This window comes from Xyrauchen texanus, chromosome 37, assembly GCF_025860055.1.
Source record: "Xyrauchen texanus isolate HMW12.3.18 chromosome 37, RBS_HiC_50CHRs, whole genome shotgun sequence".
NCBI classification, from domain to species: domain Eukaryota; kingdom Metazoa; phylum Chordata; class Actinopteri; order Cypriniformes; family Catostomidae; genus Xyrauchen; species Xyrauchen texanus.
The window spans coordinates 8454909-8473827 of record NC_068312.1 but is presented as its reverse complement, the minus strand read 5'-3'; the positions used below and the strand labels follow the sequence as shown (position 1 = coordinate 8473827).

General features: G+C 38.6%; 1 protein-coding gene across 1 annotated transcript in view; it reads right to left on the bottom strand.

Annotated features, from left to right (window-relative positions):
- LOC127631297 (glutamine--fructose-6-phosphate aminotransferase [isomerizing] 1-like) overlaps nucleotides 1–18919 on the bottom strand; it is a 53611-nt gene that overhangs the window by 8243 nt on the left and 26449 nt on the right. Inside the window, exons 12-16 of the mRNA XM_052109382.1 lie at nucleotides 18371–18468; nucleotides 17784–17904; nucleotides 17538–17695; nucleotides 5491–5605; nucleotides 668–795 (exon numbers count right to left, since the gene is read on the bottom strand). Coding sequence (XP_051965342.1) covers nucleotides 668–795; nucleotides 5491–5605; nucleotides 17538–17695; nucleotides 17784–17904; nucleotides 18371–18468 — 620 coding nt within the window. The remainder of the gene's footprint in view (nucleotides 1–667; nucleotides 796–5490; nucleotides 5606–17537; nucleotides 17696–17783; nucleotides 17905–18370; nucleotides 18469–18919) is intronic.

Sequence of the window (18919 nt, the reverse complement as noted above, 5' to 3'; positions counted from 1 at the left end):
TATATTATGAGAGAATATTTTTTCCTTAAGTCCACTTATAATGTTTGTAAAGTTTTCTTGCATCAAAAACAGCAGTAATTTGTTTTTACATTTTCTACTGATTACAACAAAACCAGATGTTTTTGCTACTGTACCTTTAAGACTTGCATATGTAAATGTCCTCTGTTAGGATTGGCCAACCTCTTCACAATCTCAATCTTGACTTCAATTCAACCACTGATGATTGGTCACAAAATATGGGACAACCAAGAACATTTTACATCAAACTTGGAAAGGATGATTCTTAAGGCGCCATGTTTGAATTGAACGCAAACGAGATTGGAGTGCTATGGCGGAGAGCAAAATCTTAAATGAACACCGCTTAAATTTCACTCTGTTCCTTTAAACAAAGCTATTGTACAGCTTCAGAAGACTTGAAATATAGCGAACTAGACTTTGACTACTTTTACAGTGCTTTTATTATACTTCATGATGTTTGGAACTTGAAAGCCCCACTTACCATTTCATGTCTTTGTATGGAATATTTTGACTATTCTTTAAAAGGGAATGAGACATTTTGTGAAAGTAAAAGGGCAAACACATGGAGGAAACGCAGGAAGAGAGTGAGGAGATGGATGGACGAAGAGGGAGGGGAGGAGAAAGAGAAGAGGACTATAAATGGTCTAACCAAAGCACCCTCCAGACAGGTGGCATAGTGGTAGCCTCGGCCCATGATCAAAACACTCTTCTGCTGATATAGCTCAGACGCCAACTTCTGAATCTCTTCATCCAGACTCAAAACCTCCTTGATCAGATCTAGAGAGAAAAAGAGAGAGAGATTTAGAAAATACAAAATTCAAAGAGTTGCTTGTAAATTGCATATAAATGAAAAGATATAGGTGCAAATTCCAGAAAAACATGGCTAAACATTGTGTATTATTCCAGGACGTGTTGAGATCTGAGGCCTAAAAGCTATTGCCGCTGAAATAAAGGGAGAACACTACAGGAGAAAGGCAAAAAAGCATGCAAACACTGATGGGAATGCTACAAAACGTGCGTTCTTGCATTACGGTGACAGAACCCTCAATACTCAAGGGGGCGACAAACTTGCCTTCAAATGTCTGTGCAATTAAACTGGATGTGTTATTCAGTTAAAATGAAATTTAATTAAACTAACAATTGAGTTGCTTTCTGTAGTTATTAAGCTTACCAAAAACATGGTGTAACCAGAGACGTTCCCTTTTGATTCAGCTCACTTGACATTGTGAATCAAAAGGGGAACAGAGACCCATCATGATGCACTACGTCACATCATAGCCCTAGAGATAAAACAGGTCCCTAGGACGATGATTATTAAAGAAAACCCCCACATGGCAAATGCCAGACGGAAATTTATCTAATCTGGAAATTAAAGAAATCCTTCAGATCTCATAATTTAAAGCATCTCAGATCTAGAATAGGCCACAGCCCGCCATCTTTCTTTGGAATAAGAAAAATGCTGTAAAACCCCCTGTGGGTGTCGCAGTTTAGAACGATCTCTATCGGCTTTTTCGCAAGGAGATTGTGAATTTCTGCAAGTAGTACCGCACTGAAGCATGGCAGCCGGCGTGTGAACCGAATCGTATAGTAGTGTTTGATAGTTTTTTTCATCACCCAATCGGACATGCCCGTGAGGGCTCGCAATGCGCTCCACATAGCGAGACAGCAGCCTTAGTGATTTGCTTGCTAGAGGAGATGGCTTCCCCATGTCGAGCGCCGCTTAACATAGGGAAGTGGGTGGCCACAATGTGAGGGGTGTGTAAGATATGAAGAGGATATAGCTCTTTTATTGAAAATACATGTACAACCCGTGTTTTTACAATGAGCGCATTTCTCTTTTTTGGCAATACATTTTTTATTTTTAAGTCTGAATCACAGAAAAAACATTTTGACCTACATCCCATTACTAACATACTGCCGTGGGGAAGAGGGGTGAAACACTTTGTATATCCAATCAAGCCCTCTGCCATGCCGAGAAGAACTGCTTTATTCAGAAGGAAGTGTTTCATCACTTGCGACTGTTTATGAGACGGAATGAAGTGTTCAGCAAATCCTTCTATAGCATTGCCAAAAAGGCAATCAGGTGATACCGGTGTGTCAAGGAGGGTTGTTTTTTCAGAGTCATGCATTTCTGTTAGCATGAGCCAGATATGCCGGTTCAGGACTACCAGGCTGCACATCACCTTCCCGAAGGCTTGGGCGGTTGCTTTTGTGGCTCGCAGCACCAGATCAGTGGCGGAGCTCCTTAAAAAGCTCTGGATCTGGGCCTTGCTCATCCATACTCTTGAGAAGCTTCGCCTGAAGAATGGCACATCTGTTGGCGGCAGCTGGTTTGCTTGAACCACTCATCTTGGCAAGAAGTTCCTCAATGGCATGAGCACACTCCTCACCCTCACTGGGGGAAGGGGTGGCAACATCCTCTTTGGACCACTCACTAGATGCTGCGAGGAACACTGTGTCATCATCATCATCATCAGAGCTGCCAAACGGAATTAGGGCGTGAGCTCCAACAGAGGGGGGGGCTCGTGGGGCTTGTGCCGGCACGAGGTCCTCAAAAATTTCCATATCCATCTCATGGCCCCGCTGTGCCTCCCTGTGTGAATCCTCGGGATCTAACACAGAGGTGTCATTTGAGAGAGCACGGGAGGCTGGATCTCCCCCAGAACTTGTGTCTACGGTGCCCAAATGCTTAATAAGTGTTATTAGACTGGATTGCGAGTTTGTGTCAGGTGGGGGGAAAGTTCAGGGGGAGGGGCTTAATGTATATAATTTGAGTTAGTATTTTCTGTTATGTGTATTTAGTTTATGAATGGAATCAAAAATTAATAACAAAATAAGTGTTATTAGAAGAAATAATTTTTCACAGTGGTAAACACTCGACTGTCCCAACTTTTTTGGTGTTGCAATCATATGATTTGAAATGACTGTACATTTTCAAAAAACAATGAAAACACAAGGAAAAACATAATGTGCAGTTGTAGTGCTTTCAATATAGCAAAAGATGAATATAATTTACAAAAATCCCTCTTTTTATTTTATTAGCATTTTTCATACTGTCCCAACTTTTTCAGAATTGGGGTTGTACATGACGTTGCAACATTTTTGCGAGAAACAATTCCGTGCCTTATTACACATTTGGCTGCAGTTTCCTTATATGTCCAGCAGGTGGCAACAAAAGCGAGTGAAAAGGTTTTTAAGGTGAATATTAGATGGATCTGTTTTTCAAATCTTAAGTTTTAGTAAAAGTGTTTCGATATCATAACATAGCAGTGTTTGTGTAACAGTGCGATAAATAGTAGTATATAAAGTCATAATCAGCCATCGTAGTGGTGATTTGCATAAAAGTGAATACAACACAAGTTGTAGTAGAGTATCATGTTAATTTCACTAGGAAACGTAGAACGCGACACCTAAAAAAGTCAATTTGCTAAATTATAGTTACAATAACGTTCATTCTGAGACTATGTTGAACAAAAGACTGAAATCAAGCTTGCATTCACACTTGTGGACTTGAGATGTTTCAGCCTGAACAAACACTCTAAACCTTGTCCAAAACAGCAATGCAAACAATAATGATAGGATCAGCAGTTTTGGTAATAAAGAGTATAGTTTACTGGAGTGCATGAGGAAGTTTAGTAACCGGCTGCCAGCACATTCCTGACTTCATTGGCTTGGATGCAGCTTTGAAACTCTGCGGAAAGCAAGAACTGAAGACTGGGGGGGGACTTTGGAGACAATTGCATACAAAAGCATGACTTTGAGAGTAGCATTTTTTTATTTCTTGACTATTGACTAAAGCATTTGAAAAAGAGGCCAATCGGACAAAAAAAAATATATTTTTTTTCTTGTGCTAAAAATGCAAGATGCAGCAACAATTAATAGAGCAGAACGCAGGTGTCTCAAGACATGTTTTTAGCAGTTTAAGTTCTTTTTAACTTAACACAGCATCTAAAAAAATAGCACTCCTATTTGAGATGCTAAAATCACAGCAAAATGCTGCTCAGTGCTCAAAGACGCATGTTTAGAAAGCTTGCACAGGAAAAAAATGCACAGGCAGATGCGAAAGCATATTCAGTACGAAAGGCCCTTTATTCACATGACACAGTACTAAAGTTTTTACAATTTAACTATGAAACAAAAAGGCAACTTTTTGAATTGAGAGTAGGCAAATATCCACCAAATCGAGAAGTCTGTCTGTTCTCGGTGTTCTTAAGTATTCCGATACGGTTTAACTGAGTGAGAAACCACTCCAAATGATTTGTGCATGTGTGGTCTGAATCGATCTGTTTGACAAATTCACTGAAAAGATTCAAACTAATGAATAATTTGCAGACAAAAATATGTGCCACACGTCACGATTGCTAAATATTCTCAGGTCAGTTGGAGCACTTATGTTACACAATGCAAGTAAAGACGATTTTAGTATCAGCAATGGTCTGAATTTGCCAATATTTGAAGCAAATAATACATGCTTAATACACTGCTCTCTGGGACACTTTATTCTGATTGGTCAATTGCACTCTGCATTAAAATATTTTTTTATGATGACAAATGCGTTGTAACAGGCACCCAATTTCCTATATTCAGTAGCTGTGCTATTTTCAAGTCTCTCATATAGGGATGTGATGTATAAAATGCTCATTTCATGATAATTACTGAAGCATTAATCACGGTGTATGGTATTGAATTATAAAACAGGCTGAAAGATAAATAAACATTATTGTTGACCTGAATTAGAAGATTTAGTTACTTGTTTTGTACTTTTTAAATTAAATGATCACAAAAAAAGTAACTTTGCAAATATCAAACCAAATAAGATTCAAAGAGACACGTTGGCTTTTAAAAGTCTGAGTCCAATGCTTCTATTTTGCATTTATTTAATTTATTTTCATCACAAATGAATAAGTATCAACAATGGCAAAATCTTGATGGAAAAGTTTAATTGAAAAAGAAACATGAATTTGAATAATTTGGTATCTTCCTATTACTGTAAGTGTTATGAATGTTGATTTATTGATGGAAATTCTACAGTACATTTAGAAAAATCAAAACAATTTAGTTGATGGGTTCTCTAGAAATTTTCAAAGAATTTTCAAAGAATTTTGATAATTCACATAATTAAATAAATTCAACTCTTCAAAACTTTCAAAATGTTCTTTTCACTTAAACATAAACAGATGTACATTATCAAGTGATATTGTAGGGTCTATTGTATTTTCTCCAATTCAAACTTCCTATGACAGGTTACAAAAGCATTAGACAATTATCAATTATCCATCCATTTATATTACAGTATTGATGTATATATATATACACACGATCCCTCTTCATTGGGTTCTGCCAAAATGTTTATATCAAGGCATTGTTAAATATTTATCATTGACTTATACTGGGGCCAGATCACATGTTAGCAGATTTTTTTCCCCTTAGACAATTCCAAGAAAAATGTGGGGTATTGAACTACGCATTTACCTGGTAGCACTTTGAGGCCTTGTATGATTTCTCGTCTCCGAGGCTGTATGGAGATTCTGTCATCACACATCAGCAGGGCAAACATGATGAGACCCACAAACTGACTCGTGTACGCCTGCAAAACACAAAACCAACGTTAAAAAAATAAACTGTTTAGTTAAGTTTACCTCTATGGTACATGCATTCTTTAGAGAAAATGCTATGAATTTGATTTGTTATAACTTCTGATCGTTGCATCAAAATCAACATGATGTTTGTGATAAAGATGCTGAATTAAATTCTTTAGATGTTAAAATATCAAAAAATAAACATTAATTAAACAAATTATAATAATAATTCTCTCAAAACTCACTAGACTAGTAAACAAAAAAAGTCTTCAAACAAAGACTGTGATGTGGCATATTAATGTAGTCAGTTAAAAGTTAATTGAAAAATGAACAGTTAAATTAACAGTTAAATAGCCTATTAATTGTTTGGCCATCAAGTCAGTAATAATGTGGGCAAAGCACCGGCTCCATTTCAGAGGAAAAGTAGTATGCGTGGTTGTCTTGGCTCTATACACTTTTTGAATGGTGGTGTTTACACTCTACAGGTGGTTTCCAGGTGCCAGTTTAATGAAAACAACAATCCCCAAGTTGCACATTTGAACTGCATGGAAAACTCCATTAGAACAATGGGCACCTTTATGGTCCACATTCTACACCTGGTCAAATAAAAAAAGCAAAAGAAATCTTGGGCTGCCAGAGACCCCAAGTTGCATTTCAGTATTGGTTGAGGGAATATATATATATATATATGAATGATTTGCCAAATAGGGACAGTGAAAAAAAGATAAAGAAAAGGTGTATATCACTCTATCAGCTTCCTATTTCTCTCGGTGTTCCTCCCACACCTTAGATCCCAAAGCCTCCATGGCTCATAACTCGTCTTGACAGCATTCCTTAACACATACGTTTCCATATTAGATGTTGAAACATAATACAGCGATATTCCGTCATCCTTCAGAGCATAGTAAAGCCATTCAAAGCCAAATATGAAGCACATTTAGGAAGCATTCGGGAAGTTTGACAACATGCTCTGGCTCACTCACGGTTCTGTGAATTCATGTGACATGCAAGTAAATTCCAGTGATGCTGGAGGAGCCACATACCAGACACCCACCCTGACAATCACTACCAGATGACAGCTGATCCCAAGACAATATAGTGTCGCTTATAACTATAGTATAGAGTGACTGCAACAATTCAAGTTTAAGTGACTTGTTCAAGAGTGTGATGGTGATAGGGTTGACACATCATGATATCAGTAAGCTTCTAGATCCTCTTGAACCAGAAACCTTTGTAATTTTAACCAAACTACTACCACTTCAATGCTTCATGACCAAGACCCTCTTCCAAAAAATGCACACATGCAGAACTGCAGTGAAGATTTCTGCTTGTGTTACACTATAAAAAGCAAAAAATCCTCCAATGAGACACTTGGATGTTGACTTGCAATCTTGTGGCCTTAATTTGTAATAGTCCATGACAGGGCTAGGTATTGAAACAGATTTCCCAATTTGATTCTGAATCACAAGCTCTCGATTCAAATCGGATTTAGAATAGATTCAGATTCATTTGAGTACATTTCATTTATAATGTCCATTTTTCTAAAATATCAAAGAACTTTATCAGCTAATGCGGTTAATTATACAAGGGAATTCTAAATAGGCACATTAAAAAATTATACATTTTCTAAATTTTATTTTTAGCATTGGTTTATCTTTTTGGGTCACATTTAGCTTTTTAAATAATTTACAAATCAAACTATTTAATAGGATGTCTTGAAAATTCCATTTGTTTTAGATCTTCAAACTAGATATAAAATAAAACAAAAAAGGCAACCTGAGTAAACAAAATACCTAGTTTCAAATAATAAATTTTATTGAAGCAAAAAAAAAGTTATCCTACATCACCCATGTGAAAAACTGCCCCTTCAACTTAGCTGGTTGTGCAATCTTTAGCAGCAACAACTGCAACCAAACGATAACTGGAAATCAGTCTTTCACAACGCTGTGGTGAGATTTTGGCCCACTCTTCTATGCAGAACTGCTTTAGTTCAGCCACAGCTGGGTTTTCCCGCATGATCTTTCCTTTAAGGTCCTGCAACAGAATCTCAATCGGGTTCAAGTCAGGACTTTGACTAAGGGCACTCCAAAACATGAATTTAGCTTCTTTTGAGCCATTCAGAGGTGGACTTGCATTGTGCTTGAGCTTCAACTCATAGACTGATGGGTTAGAAGTTCACCTTTAGGATTTTCTGGTAGAGCAGAATTCATGTTTTCCTCAATTATTTCAAATCGCTCTGGCCCTGAAGCAGCAAAGCATCCCCACACAATGACATTACCACCACAATGCTTGACCGTAGGTATGATGATCTTTTTGTGGACTACGGTGTATGAATAACGCCAGATGTAACGGGACACCGGTCTTCCCATCTGTTCCGACTCACCAGTCTACAGAACATGCTCCCAAAAGTTATGAGGATAATCAAGGTGTATTCTGGAGAAGAAAAAAAAATCAGATGAGCCTTAATGTTCTTCTGGGTTAGTAGTTTTTCTCTCCCAAATCTTTCATGGATGGCATTTTTGGCCATTGTCTTTCTGATAGTGGAGTCATGAACAGTGACCTTTATTAATGCGAGAGAGGTCTTTAGTTCCTTAATGTTGTCCTTAGCTTTCTTGTGACTTCCTGGATGAGTCATTGTTGTACTCTTAGAGGAATTTGGGAAGGTCGGCCACTTCTGGGAAGGTTCACTACCGTGCCAAGTTATCTCCATTTTGAGATAATGTCTCTCAATTGGGTTATTTGGAGTCCCAGGGCTTTTGAAATAGCTTTTTAACAATTCCCAGACTGATGTATTTCAATCACCTTTTTTCCATGTAATTTCTTTTTTTTTGACCTTGGCATAGTGTGCTACTGTGTTAGACCTTTTAGCCAACTTCATGGTGCTGAAAAAGTCCTATTTAGGTGTTGATTTGATTGAACAGGGCTGGCAGTAACCAGGCCTGGGTGTGTCTAGTCCAGCTGAACCCCATCATTATGAAACGCAGTTTCATAGGTTTGAGGATTAAGGAAGCAAATATATTGTCAACACAGGCCCAGTTGGTATTGGATAAATTTTTGCTTCAATAATTAACATTTAAAAACTGTACTCTGGGTTTACTAAGATTGCCATTGTTTTGTGTTAGATTCTGTTTGAAATTTGAAACAATTTAACACACACACACACACACACACACACACACACACACACACACACACATTGTGTAGGTCCCCCTCGTGCCGCCAAAACAGCGCCAACCCGCATCTCAGAGATGCTATCTTCTTCGGAGATGCTATTCTTCTCACCACAATTTTATAGGTTGGTTTTCTGAGTTACCGTAGACTTTGACCAGAGAATGGCCAGACTGGTTCAAACTGACAACATCTATGGGAACTCAGATAACCATTCTGTACAATTGTGGCGAGAAGTATAGCAACTCACAATGCTTTTCTGAGATGCAGGTTTGGTGCTGTTTTGGTGGCAAGAGGGGGACCTACACAATATTAGGCAGGTGGTTTTAATGTTGTGGCTGATCAGAGTATATATAGAAATATTTGTAACAGGTTTACTGTTTACATGCATAATTTGAGTTAGTTTGAAGAACAAGAGCTAAAATAACTGTATAACTTTATAATAGCGACAGTTCAGCAAGTGTTTTGTCTCTACGTGTTTTGGTTGAGCACATTAACCAGTGGAGTTTAATTGCTTTTTTTTACCGCATCCGTGCTGTGCGATTAGAATTAAATATTTTTTATTGTTCTTGATCCACCACTGACTGTAAAGAACAGAAAATCATATTTAAACACACAATACTCAATGACAGTTGGATTGTGTGGACCATGTCTTTGGACATGCATAACACGGAAACAAGTTAAACCAAACTTTTACTCTCAACATGCAGTAAAAGGATCTTGCTACTGAACTTCTTTCCCACTAGACTTCTCAATCACTTGAGTGAAATCTGAAAATTTACCAGCCAGTGGGATAAGCAGACATCTTTTGGTCGCAAAGCACAAAATTGTCACATTTGCAAGTGATTTACTCGCATTGTAATAGGTTGCCACATGGATCGATTTTGAGATTTAAGCATCAAGAGAGATCATTTTTACCCAGCCATAGTCCATGCAAAGCATTTACATTTACATTTATGCATTTGGCAGACGCTTTTATCCAAAGCGACTTACAGAGCCCTTATTACAGGGACTTATTACAAAGCACATACTGCTGCAGAAACAGTGACCTGACTGGTAGTCAACTTTAAGAGCAAACCTAATCTTGGAAATTGCAGATGCATAGAAACTTGGTTTAACAATAAAAAGTTTTTTTTATATAATATTTATAAAAGAATGACAACAAACTTTAACCCTGATGCAAACCTGAAATTATATATGAAAAACTAACTCAAACTCTGCTAAAAACTGGGTTGGGTCCCATTGGACTAGGGCCAGGTAGTGGACCTTTACTTCTCAGTGGTCTACTAAAAGTCAATTTGAACTGCAAAGACTGAGGTCAACATTTGGGTTTGGGCCATTGCATGAAGTGTCCTCTAGATTTCTTTAATGTGCCTAATTACTGCTGGCTAAGGTGTTATTTCTGGAAACTAAAATGGACTCTCTTAGACAACTAAGGTATACCTAAGAAAGCAAAGAGGTAGAACAGGAGATTGAACCAACAAGGGACAAGCAATGGTAAAAGCAAAGACCTGAGGGACAATCTCTAAGCCAATGAAAAGATCTATTTGAGTTCAGAAGCCTCAATGGGCAGCATGATGTAATTAACACTTGCAAAACATTGACATAGAAAAACAATTAACTCTTGGAGGAGCACTGGAAAGTTTATTATATATGGTATCGTGAAGGATCCAAAAGTTTGCCACAGCAGCATCACTGCTGAAAGGGAAGAGGCCTCATGGGAGAGGGAGGACAAACCAAGAAATGTCATATCTGCAGCTCGTAAGATTGGCCAGGCATGAGCTAACAGGCTGCACCCAAAGCTGTAACTGATTAACTGGCAAAGAGAATGGAAAAGATGGAGGGTCTATTGCCTATAAAACTACTGACAGCAAAGACTTGGCAGATCCTTGGATTTGGGTTGCATGAAGAAGAGGCAAGTCCCAAGACGTAGACCTCTCCACCTAGTGGCCAAAATGCACAAGAGGTTTAAGTGATCACCCACCGCAAATCTGTGTATCATCCATCTTGTTATGATGCTGCCTGTCTAATGTACCAGGCCAGAACCCCAATGAACGCCTACGTGCCGAAACACGTGGTTTTGTGTTATTTAGAGGTCGACCGATTAATCGGCCGATATTTAACATTTTTTACATAATCGGCATCGGCCAATATCCACGCATATCAAGCCGATTATTAGGCAGGCGCATCTGTGGGCAGCCTAGTGTTGTTGTGGAACACGTGTTTGACGCACGCTGCCCCTAGAGTCATTTTCCAGCAGAGTGAGCAGACCTCATCCAGTGCCTAAGGAAGGAGCTAAGTTCCTTGGAGAAAACAGTAAGGGTTAAATTTGTATAACTTCTTTAGATTTAATTAAAAACTTTTGATATGTTACTGCCAACTTCAAGAAAAAACGTGACAAACGCGATAGTTGCCATGACGTTCGGCTACTTTGGATATTGATAGCGTAGTTGAAGTTGCATTATCACAGCAGAAGGGTTGCTATCATGTCACAATAAGTAAGCAAGAATTTTGCAATTACAGACAGTGAATCTGAGACTTTTATTGTTCTGTTTGTGTGTCTTATATTTGAGAGGGTTGTCACTCAATGCAGATAAATAAGTAATAAAAATATACCAACGCACTATAGGCTATTGAAGGACTGGCTTTGGTAAGCTCGGACGTTATCGGTTCTGCTGTCGGTACTGTAGAAATTAAGAAAATACATTCTTTATTGCTATAAAGAGAAAGTTATTTTATCTCGCCAGCCATTTCTATGTATAATAATAATATGAAACCATTTGTCTGTGATGCAATTTAGCTATTCAGCAGTCAGAGAGAGAGAGAGATCTCAGCTCACGCTGTGCCACAGCGAGCACAAAAGCGAGCCCAACACGAGCACAGCTTAATGAGTGACAGAACTAAACATTCAAACGTAGCCTGGTTTAGATATGTGATTATTAGTCTGATTTTATTTTAGATTTCGCCTTCCAAAGATTATAAAAAGAATATTTATACATAAGCCGCATTCTGTCTAGCACAACTTCCTTCCCTTCACAGCGGTGCACTGACATTTCTCCCTAAAACTCAAACTTAACGTCAGAATCAGCACGATAGGTGATTGTTGTAAAATGCTACTGTTGCTAAATTGCGGGACGCGTTTAATAATAAAAAGAGCGCAAGAGATAGCCTACCGTTCCCAAGGCGTGGCGCTCGAAACACACCGCAAAGAGACAAGCAAAGTATAGGCTACTTTGGGTTTCATGCGTCTAAACGATCAACTATACACAAAAATATGTCAAAACGACCGGCTTGGAGATTCACTTAAACACAGTTTATGTCTAAAATGGACGTAGTTATGGAAATAGTTGGGAGAAAATATGCTGCATCAGGAGTCTATTAGATCTGAACTCGGTCTTAAAGGGGAAGCGGTCTAATGAAAATGTTGACGAAAAGATTTCTTTTTAGACCACACCTGAACAGTAATGTTAGTAGACCTTCCTGAAATTAAATCACTGTGCCTATATAACGTTTATATTTGTGTAATATATATATATATATATATATATATATATATATATATATATATATATATATATATATATATATATATATATATATATATATAACAAAAGAACCGTTAAGAATACCGTTAAAGTACCGGATCGATAAGCAGTATCGGTAAGAGTAGTAATACCATTAAAACCTTAAAGATACCCATCCCTAGTTATGCCTGTGCTTCTCTTGGATGCTCTGAATATTGGATTACGTGTCTGGATTGCCCCTTAATTAAAGCTGCATTTGGATCTCAACCTTCGTGTCTCGGAGCAGTTCGTAACACCTGCTTTGTTTATTTAATATATTTGTTATACATTATTTATACAATATGTTTGTACATTATACATTTTCAATTTTAAGTGTACAAGTGCAGATTGGTCAAGTGTTCAATAAATGTATTTGTTGAGAAATTTTGTCTATCTTAAGTAATTATTTGTGTTACATTTTATCTTTCAAATAAAAGGTTCAAATAAGAGGTTAAAAACAAGCACATATCGGCCAAAATAAATCGTCAGCATTAATCGGCCATCGGCCGACCCGGATTTCAAAAGATCGGCATCGGCCTGAAAAAAACAATATCGGTCGACCTCTAGTGTTATTTATTTTAAAGTCCAATTAAGTCTATCGCTGCAAGTGTTGCTGGATTCCTCTGCTCTATTAATGTACCCAGGCGTACCATGTACACCCCATGTGGAATGTTTTTAAAATGTGTGGCCAAAAGAGCACTGGCGTCCTCAAGACGCTCCTATGTCTTCCCCCCCACTTAAACATCCCAAATTATTCCTGCTGCAATCTGGCAACTCCAGAGTGCAGCACCCCGAGCAGTTGTGGGTGTGCGTTTAGAGAATGGCTTCCCTGAGGGACCACTTTGGTGGAGTGCAGACATGGGTGGAAAGAGCAAATGCCTGCATCTGTGCTGCAATCATACATTTTTCAAAGGTCCTGACATTTTTAAGAGAAAATGGTTAAGGAAAGGTTGACATTGAGAAGGAAAGAGTGATACCCTTGTCTTAAGGGACCATGTTTGTACAAGTACAACTTTGAGCTTTGAAATGTGTTTAGTTTTTGTCCAATAAAAAACAAACAATCATTAACAAAAAGCTTTTTACAGACCTGATCCTGCAACAAACAACTTGAGGGTATAAATGGCACAATGGGCATGGCTTATGGCTCACTTCTTGCAGGGATTGGCCCAACAACCTTCTGGTTACCAGCCACAAGCCTTAATCACCACACATCATTGACAAATGCAAAAAGTGACATAAGTCAACACTTGAACATGCATGTGTAATGTGATGCAAGTCCAACAAGGAACGTGTATGAAAAATAGTTGCCTGTATTTAACAAAGCAAAACTGAAATCTTTCCAAGCATTCCCTGGAACTTGCTCAAAGTACCGCCTTGGGGTGTGCAAGTACCCCTGGTTGGGAATCACTTTTAGAACACAGAAAAGGATAAACCGCAGATCTAATGAGGGCATTATCCACAACTATAGGGCCATGTATTTGATTTGAAAACCTGAAGCACATCCTAAGAGAGTCTGTAAAATATTGTTTAAACTCATTGAAAATGGCCTGCCTAATTGCTTCAAGAGTGGATTTATGCAGGACAAAAATACCAGTGCAGGATTTTGGCAGCTGTCATGGGTCCTAGCCCTCATTATGTCCCCCTGTACTCTGAGGCTTAATTGTGCAATTATATCACCTTTTTCAGCCTGCAGGCATGCGCATTTCTGTCCTAATGCAGCCCTGTTGTAAATCTACTGGAGCTGTACTGTGTGAAACATGTCAACTGTGATAAATGCCTCTGCTAACTACTCCACTAACTAACCACCATTAGTACCAGATGGCTATTTTCCCTCTCCAGGAGGAAGACATAGAGAGAGTGGGATAGAGGAAGCCCAACACTGGGAAAATATAGTGGGAGGACAATATACCTTAAATAGTATTATGCTCTTTAGTGGTGTGGTGATTCACTTGTGATCTCTCGATGCAAATATTACTAATATGGCCGATTTATATGCATCAATCTTGAGCGTGCGTCCTCATAGCTCTCTCCTCACAGACGTGCACTGCACTCTTCTTTAGCCCTTCACAGGATCACGCCCGCTCTGTTCCGTCCGTAACTCTCGTAAATAATGAAATAAAATGCTTTCATAAGCCACTATTTTCTAGAAGATATACACTCACCTAAAGGATTATTAGGAACACCTGTTCAATTTCTCATTAATGCAATTATCTAATCAACCAATCACATGGCAGTTGCTTCAATGCATTTAGGGGTGTGGTCCTGGTCAAGACAATCTCCTGAACTCCAAACTGATTGTCAGAATGGGAAAGAAAGGTGATTTAAGCAATTTTGAGCGTGGCATGGTTGTTGGTGCCAGACGGGCCGGTCTGAGTATTTCACAATCTGCTCAGTTACTGGGATTTTCACACACAACCATTTCTAGGGTTTACAAAGAATGGTGTGAAAAGGGAAAAACATCCAGTATGTGGCAGTCCTGTGGGCGAAAATGCCTTGTTGATGCTAGAGGTCAGAGGAGAATGTGCCGACTGATTCAAGCTGATAGAAGAGCAACTTTGCCTGAAATAACCACTCGTTACAACCGATGTATGCAGCAAAGCATTTGTGAAGCCACAACACGCACAACCTTGAGGCGGATGGGCTACAACAGCAGAAGACCCCACCGGGTATCACTCATCTCCACTACAAATAGGAAAAAGAGGCTACAATTTGCAAAAGCTCACCAAAATTGGACAGTTGAAGACTGGAAAAATGTTGCCTGGTCTGATGAGTTTCGATTTCTGTTGAGACATTCAGATGGTAGAGTCAGAATTTGGCGTAAACAGAATGAGAACATGGATCCATCATGCCTTGTTACCACTGTGCAGGCTGGTGGTGGTGGTGTAATGGTGTGGGGGATGTTTTCTTGGCACACTTTAGGCCCCTTAGTGCCAATTGGGCATCGTTTAAATGCCAAGGCCTACCTGAGCATTGTTTCTGACCATGTCCATCCCTTTATGGCCACCATGTACCCATCCTCTGATGGCTACTTCCAGTAGCCATCTGAATAAAGCGCCTTCCACTGTTGTTTTGAATGTGTTCGACAACTTGCAAGAAATGTTCAAGGGACAAAGATGTCACTTCCTTAAACCGACAAATAGTCCTTGAAATGGTCTATAGGTGTTGATGAGAAATTGATATTTTTTTTTAATTATCAAGTCATTTTGTGCTTTTTGGAGATGCATAGTTCTGGCCACCATTCACTTGAATTGTATGGACCAACAGAGCTGAAATATTCTTCTAAAAATCTTCATTTGTGTTCTGCAGAAGAAAGAATACACATCTGGAATGGCATGAGGGTGAGTAAATGAGAGAATTAAAATGTTTGGGTTAATTAACCCTTTCATGGAACCCTCTCGATATTTTGCTGAATGTTCAAACTGATTTTTTGCATAAAATGAGTGTATGTTTGAGCCATGGTCACCATTCACTTAATAGTATGGAAAAGTGCAGCTTTGCATTCCACTATTTAACTTATTTGTGTTTCCCCCAATAGGGTTTGAAAAGATAGGAGTGTGACTAAATGATGTCAAAATGTAATTTTGGGGTGAACAAACCCCTATAAGTAAATCAAACCCTGCAGGATAATGCACCATGTCACAAAGCTCGAATCATTTCAAATTGGTTTCTTGAACATGACAATGAGTTAACTGTACTAAAATGGCCCCCACAGTCACCAGATCTCAACCCAATAGAGCATCTTTGGGATGTGGTGGAACGGGAGCTTCGTGCCCTGGATGTGCATCCCACAAATCTCCATCAACTGCAAGATGCTATCCTATCAATATGGGCCAACATTTCTAAAGAATGCTTTCAGCACCTTGTTGAATCAATGCCACGTAGAATTAAGGCAGTTCTGAAGGCGAAAGGGGGTCAAACACAGTATTAGTATGGTGTTCCTAATAATCCTTTAGGTGAGTGTATAGTGCCATTTTACTGGTCTCATTGTTTAGTTGAGGACTTTTAAGTTGAAGTTATCTTGTTGAAACTGCTTTTCTTTATTCCTTATTTGATTATGAGGAAACTGAATGAAGTCACATATTATTACATGAATTGTTTAACTGATTCAGGGTTCCTATGGTTATGGAAATGTCATGCAACTTAATAAATCATGGAATTTTATCATAAAATATGTTACACTTTTACAGTTATGCTTGGCACAAAACTATTGTATCGGCACATTGCACTCTGTTATATTCCAAGAAGCCTGTATGTACATCTACTTGTGTTTACTTTCAAGCTGCTTTTTGTGCAAAAAAACAATGTTAAGTATTTTGACTTTCTTTTCTAAGATACATAAGAGGGAGTATTAAAAGAATCCTATGAGTGCATATTAAAAATACAGAATCAAATCATTATAAATTTCATTGTGTATCAAATCGTTCTGAATTGAGTTTTGAATTGAATCAAAAACCTATGAATTAGGAATCTAATTGATTCACTTTAAATACAAAGATTCACACCCCTAGTATTAGCTTGACTCTTGCAGCTGGAGTCATATCAAGCCAAAAATGTCAGCTGTTTTTACTCATCATGATTCCAGAAAACATTTTAGCACATCTCATATTTTTTACTGACTTCCTTAGACTTATGTAATAGTCCAAGCCGTGTCATAGTCGTTAGCACATGCAGTATACTCTAGACATGTTGAGCCGTGGTGCTCACAAGGGTGATGCAGGTTTAAATCTGGCCATCGTCATGTCCATTCTCATTCACCCTCAATAATTGTGTCCTTGCTCTACTAAAAAGTCAATAAAAAGCTCAAGAAATAGAATAGCAAAATAATAACCGTTTTCAAACAGGTTTCCCAAAGCAAAAAGCTAAACTTCATAAGTAAGGAGATTTATCTAGGATTACTCTAGTCTACTATATTGGACATGTTTCTGAGTTGGTGAACCAATGATGGGTTACCTTTACTTGATTGTCTGGACAGGATCTATAGCTATGGGATAGTTGTGGGTTACAGACCGATTTAAACCATATAATATGGGTTGGCATGTGTGCTATACACACTGGTGAAAAGAAGTTATGAGAATTGGGTAATTGGATGCTAGCAAATTGGTGGAAATGGGTCGGAAACAGTAAGTGTGTGTGTGTGTGTGTGATCCAAATAATCCAGTTACTGTAATATTTTGATTGGTTTATTTCTTTCATTATTATTAGAGCCCACCTTGGTGCTAGCCACTCCAACTTCAGGTCCAGCGTTAATATGAACGCCACAGTCTGTTTCTCTGGAGATGGAGCTGCCCACAGTGTTGGTGATGCCCACTGTCAGGGCGCCTCTCTCCTTACAGTAGCGCAGAGCCATCAGGGTATCTGCCGTCTCCCCTGAACACAAACAGCATAGTTCAGATGCCTGTTCTGTCTCAAACAGCCACACACACACACACACACACACACACACACACACACTGACCCGATTGGCTGATGAAAAAGCACACATCATCGCGGAACACAGGTGTGTTACGATCCAGGAAATCACTGGCCAGCTCCACCATGACAGGAAGTTCAGTCAGTTCCTCCAATACCTGACGAGTCTAAAGAGGTAATAGAACCAACATGAATTATGATTACGTGTGTGTTCCAGGTTTGTAAATTACACTGTGTCCTTACCAGGCACAATCTCATCCACCTTTTTCCCTGAACACGGATGTGTTCCATATCAGATTCTTAACAGTTGCCGTTTTTGTTTCTCGCTGATATTTAGCATTAAACCAGACTTTTTTTGCTTTTGTGCTTTTAAAACTTCTTTGTAAAAGCCCCTCTTTGCATCCCATATGGCTTGTGCTGTCCCATCATTCAATAATAGCTTATTTGCATTGCACTGTTTTTAAACAGTTTCAATAGATAAAGTTTTTGGACTGGGGAGGAAGTTTTGAGTTCTGAAAGTTACAGTACGTTTTACTCTTTCAAAAGGTAAAATGTATTCCTTATCATATGACAAATTCAAATGCTGGATTTAAACCTTTGTGAGTCTAACTGAGTGTGGTTTGATGTACATACTGCAACTCCAGCATGGTAACTGGTCCCACAAGCGATCAAGATGAGCCTTCGACACCTCTGGATCTCTTTAATGTGATCTTTCAGTCCTCCCAAGGTCACTAAACACACACACACACACACACACACACACACACACAATGAAAATAATTTACTCACCCTCATGCCATCCTAGATGTGTATGACTTTTTCTTCTGTAGAACACAAATAAAGATTTTAAGAAGAATATCTCAGCTCTTTAGGTTCATACAATGCAATTAAACGGTGACCAAAACATTGAAGCTCCAAAATGCAAATAAGGGCAGCATAAAAGTAATTAATTCGACTCCAATGGTTAAATTCATGTTTTAAGAAGCGACATTATAGATAATTTCATGGACGAAAACAATAAAAAAGGAATTACAAAGCTACTGACCCTGAAGCATTTCTGGTATCATCACGGGATCTTTTAAATTAAGCAAGTCAAGCACTCGAATAACATCAACGTTTCCTGAAGTGACTTATCCAGACGTGCCGTCGATACGGAGCATCTATGCGAGAGAGGCAGTGAAA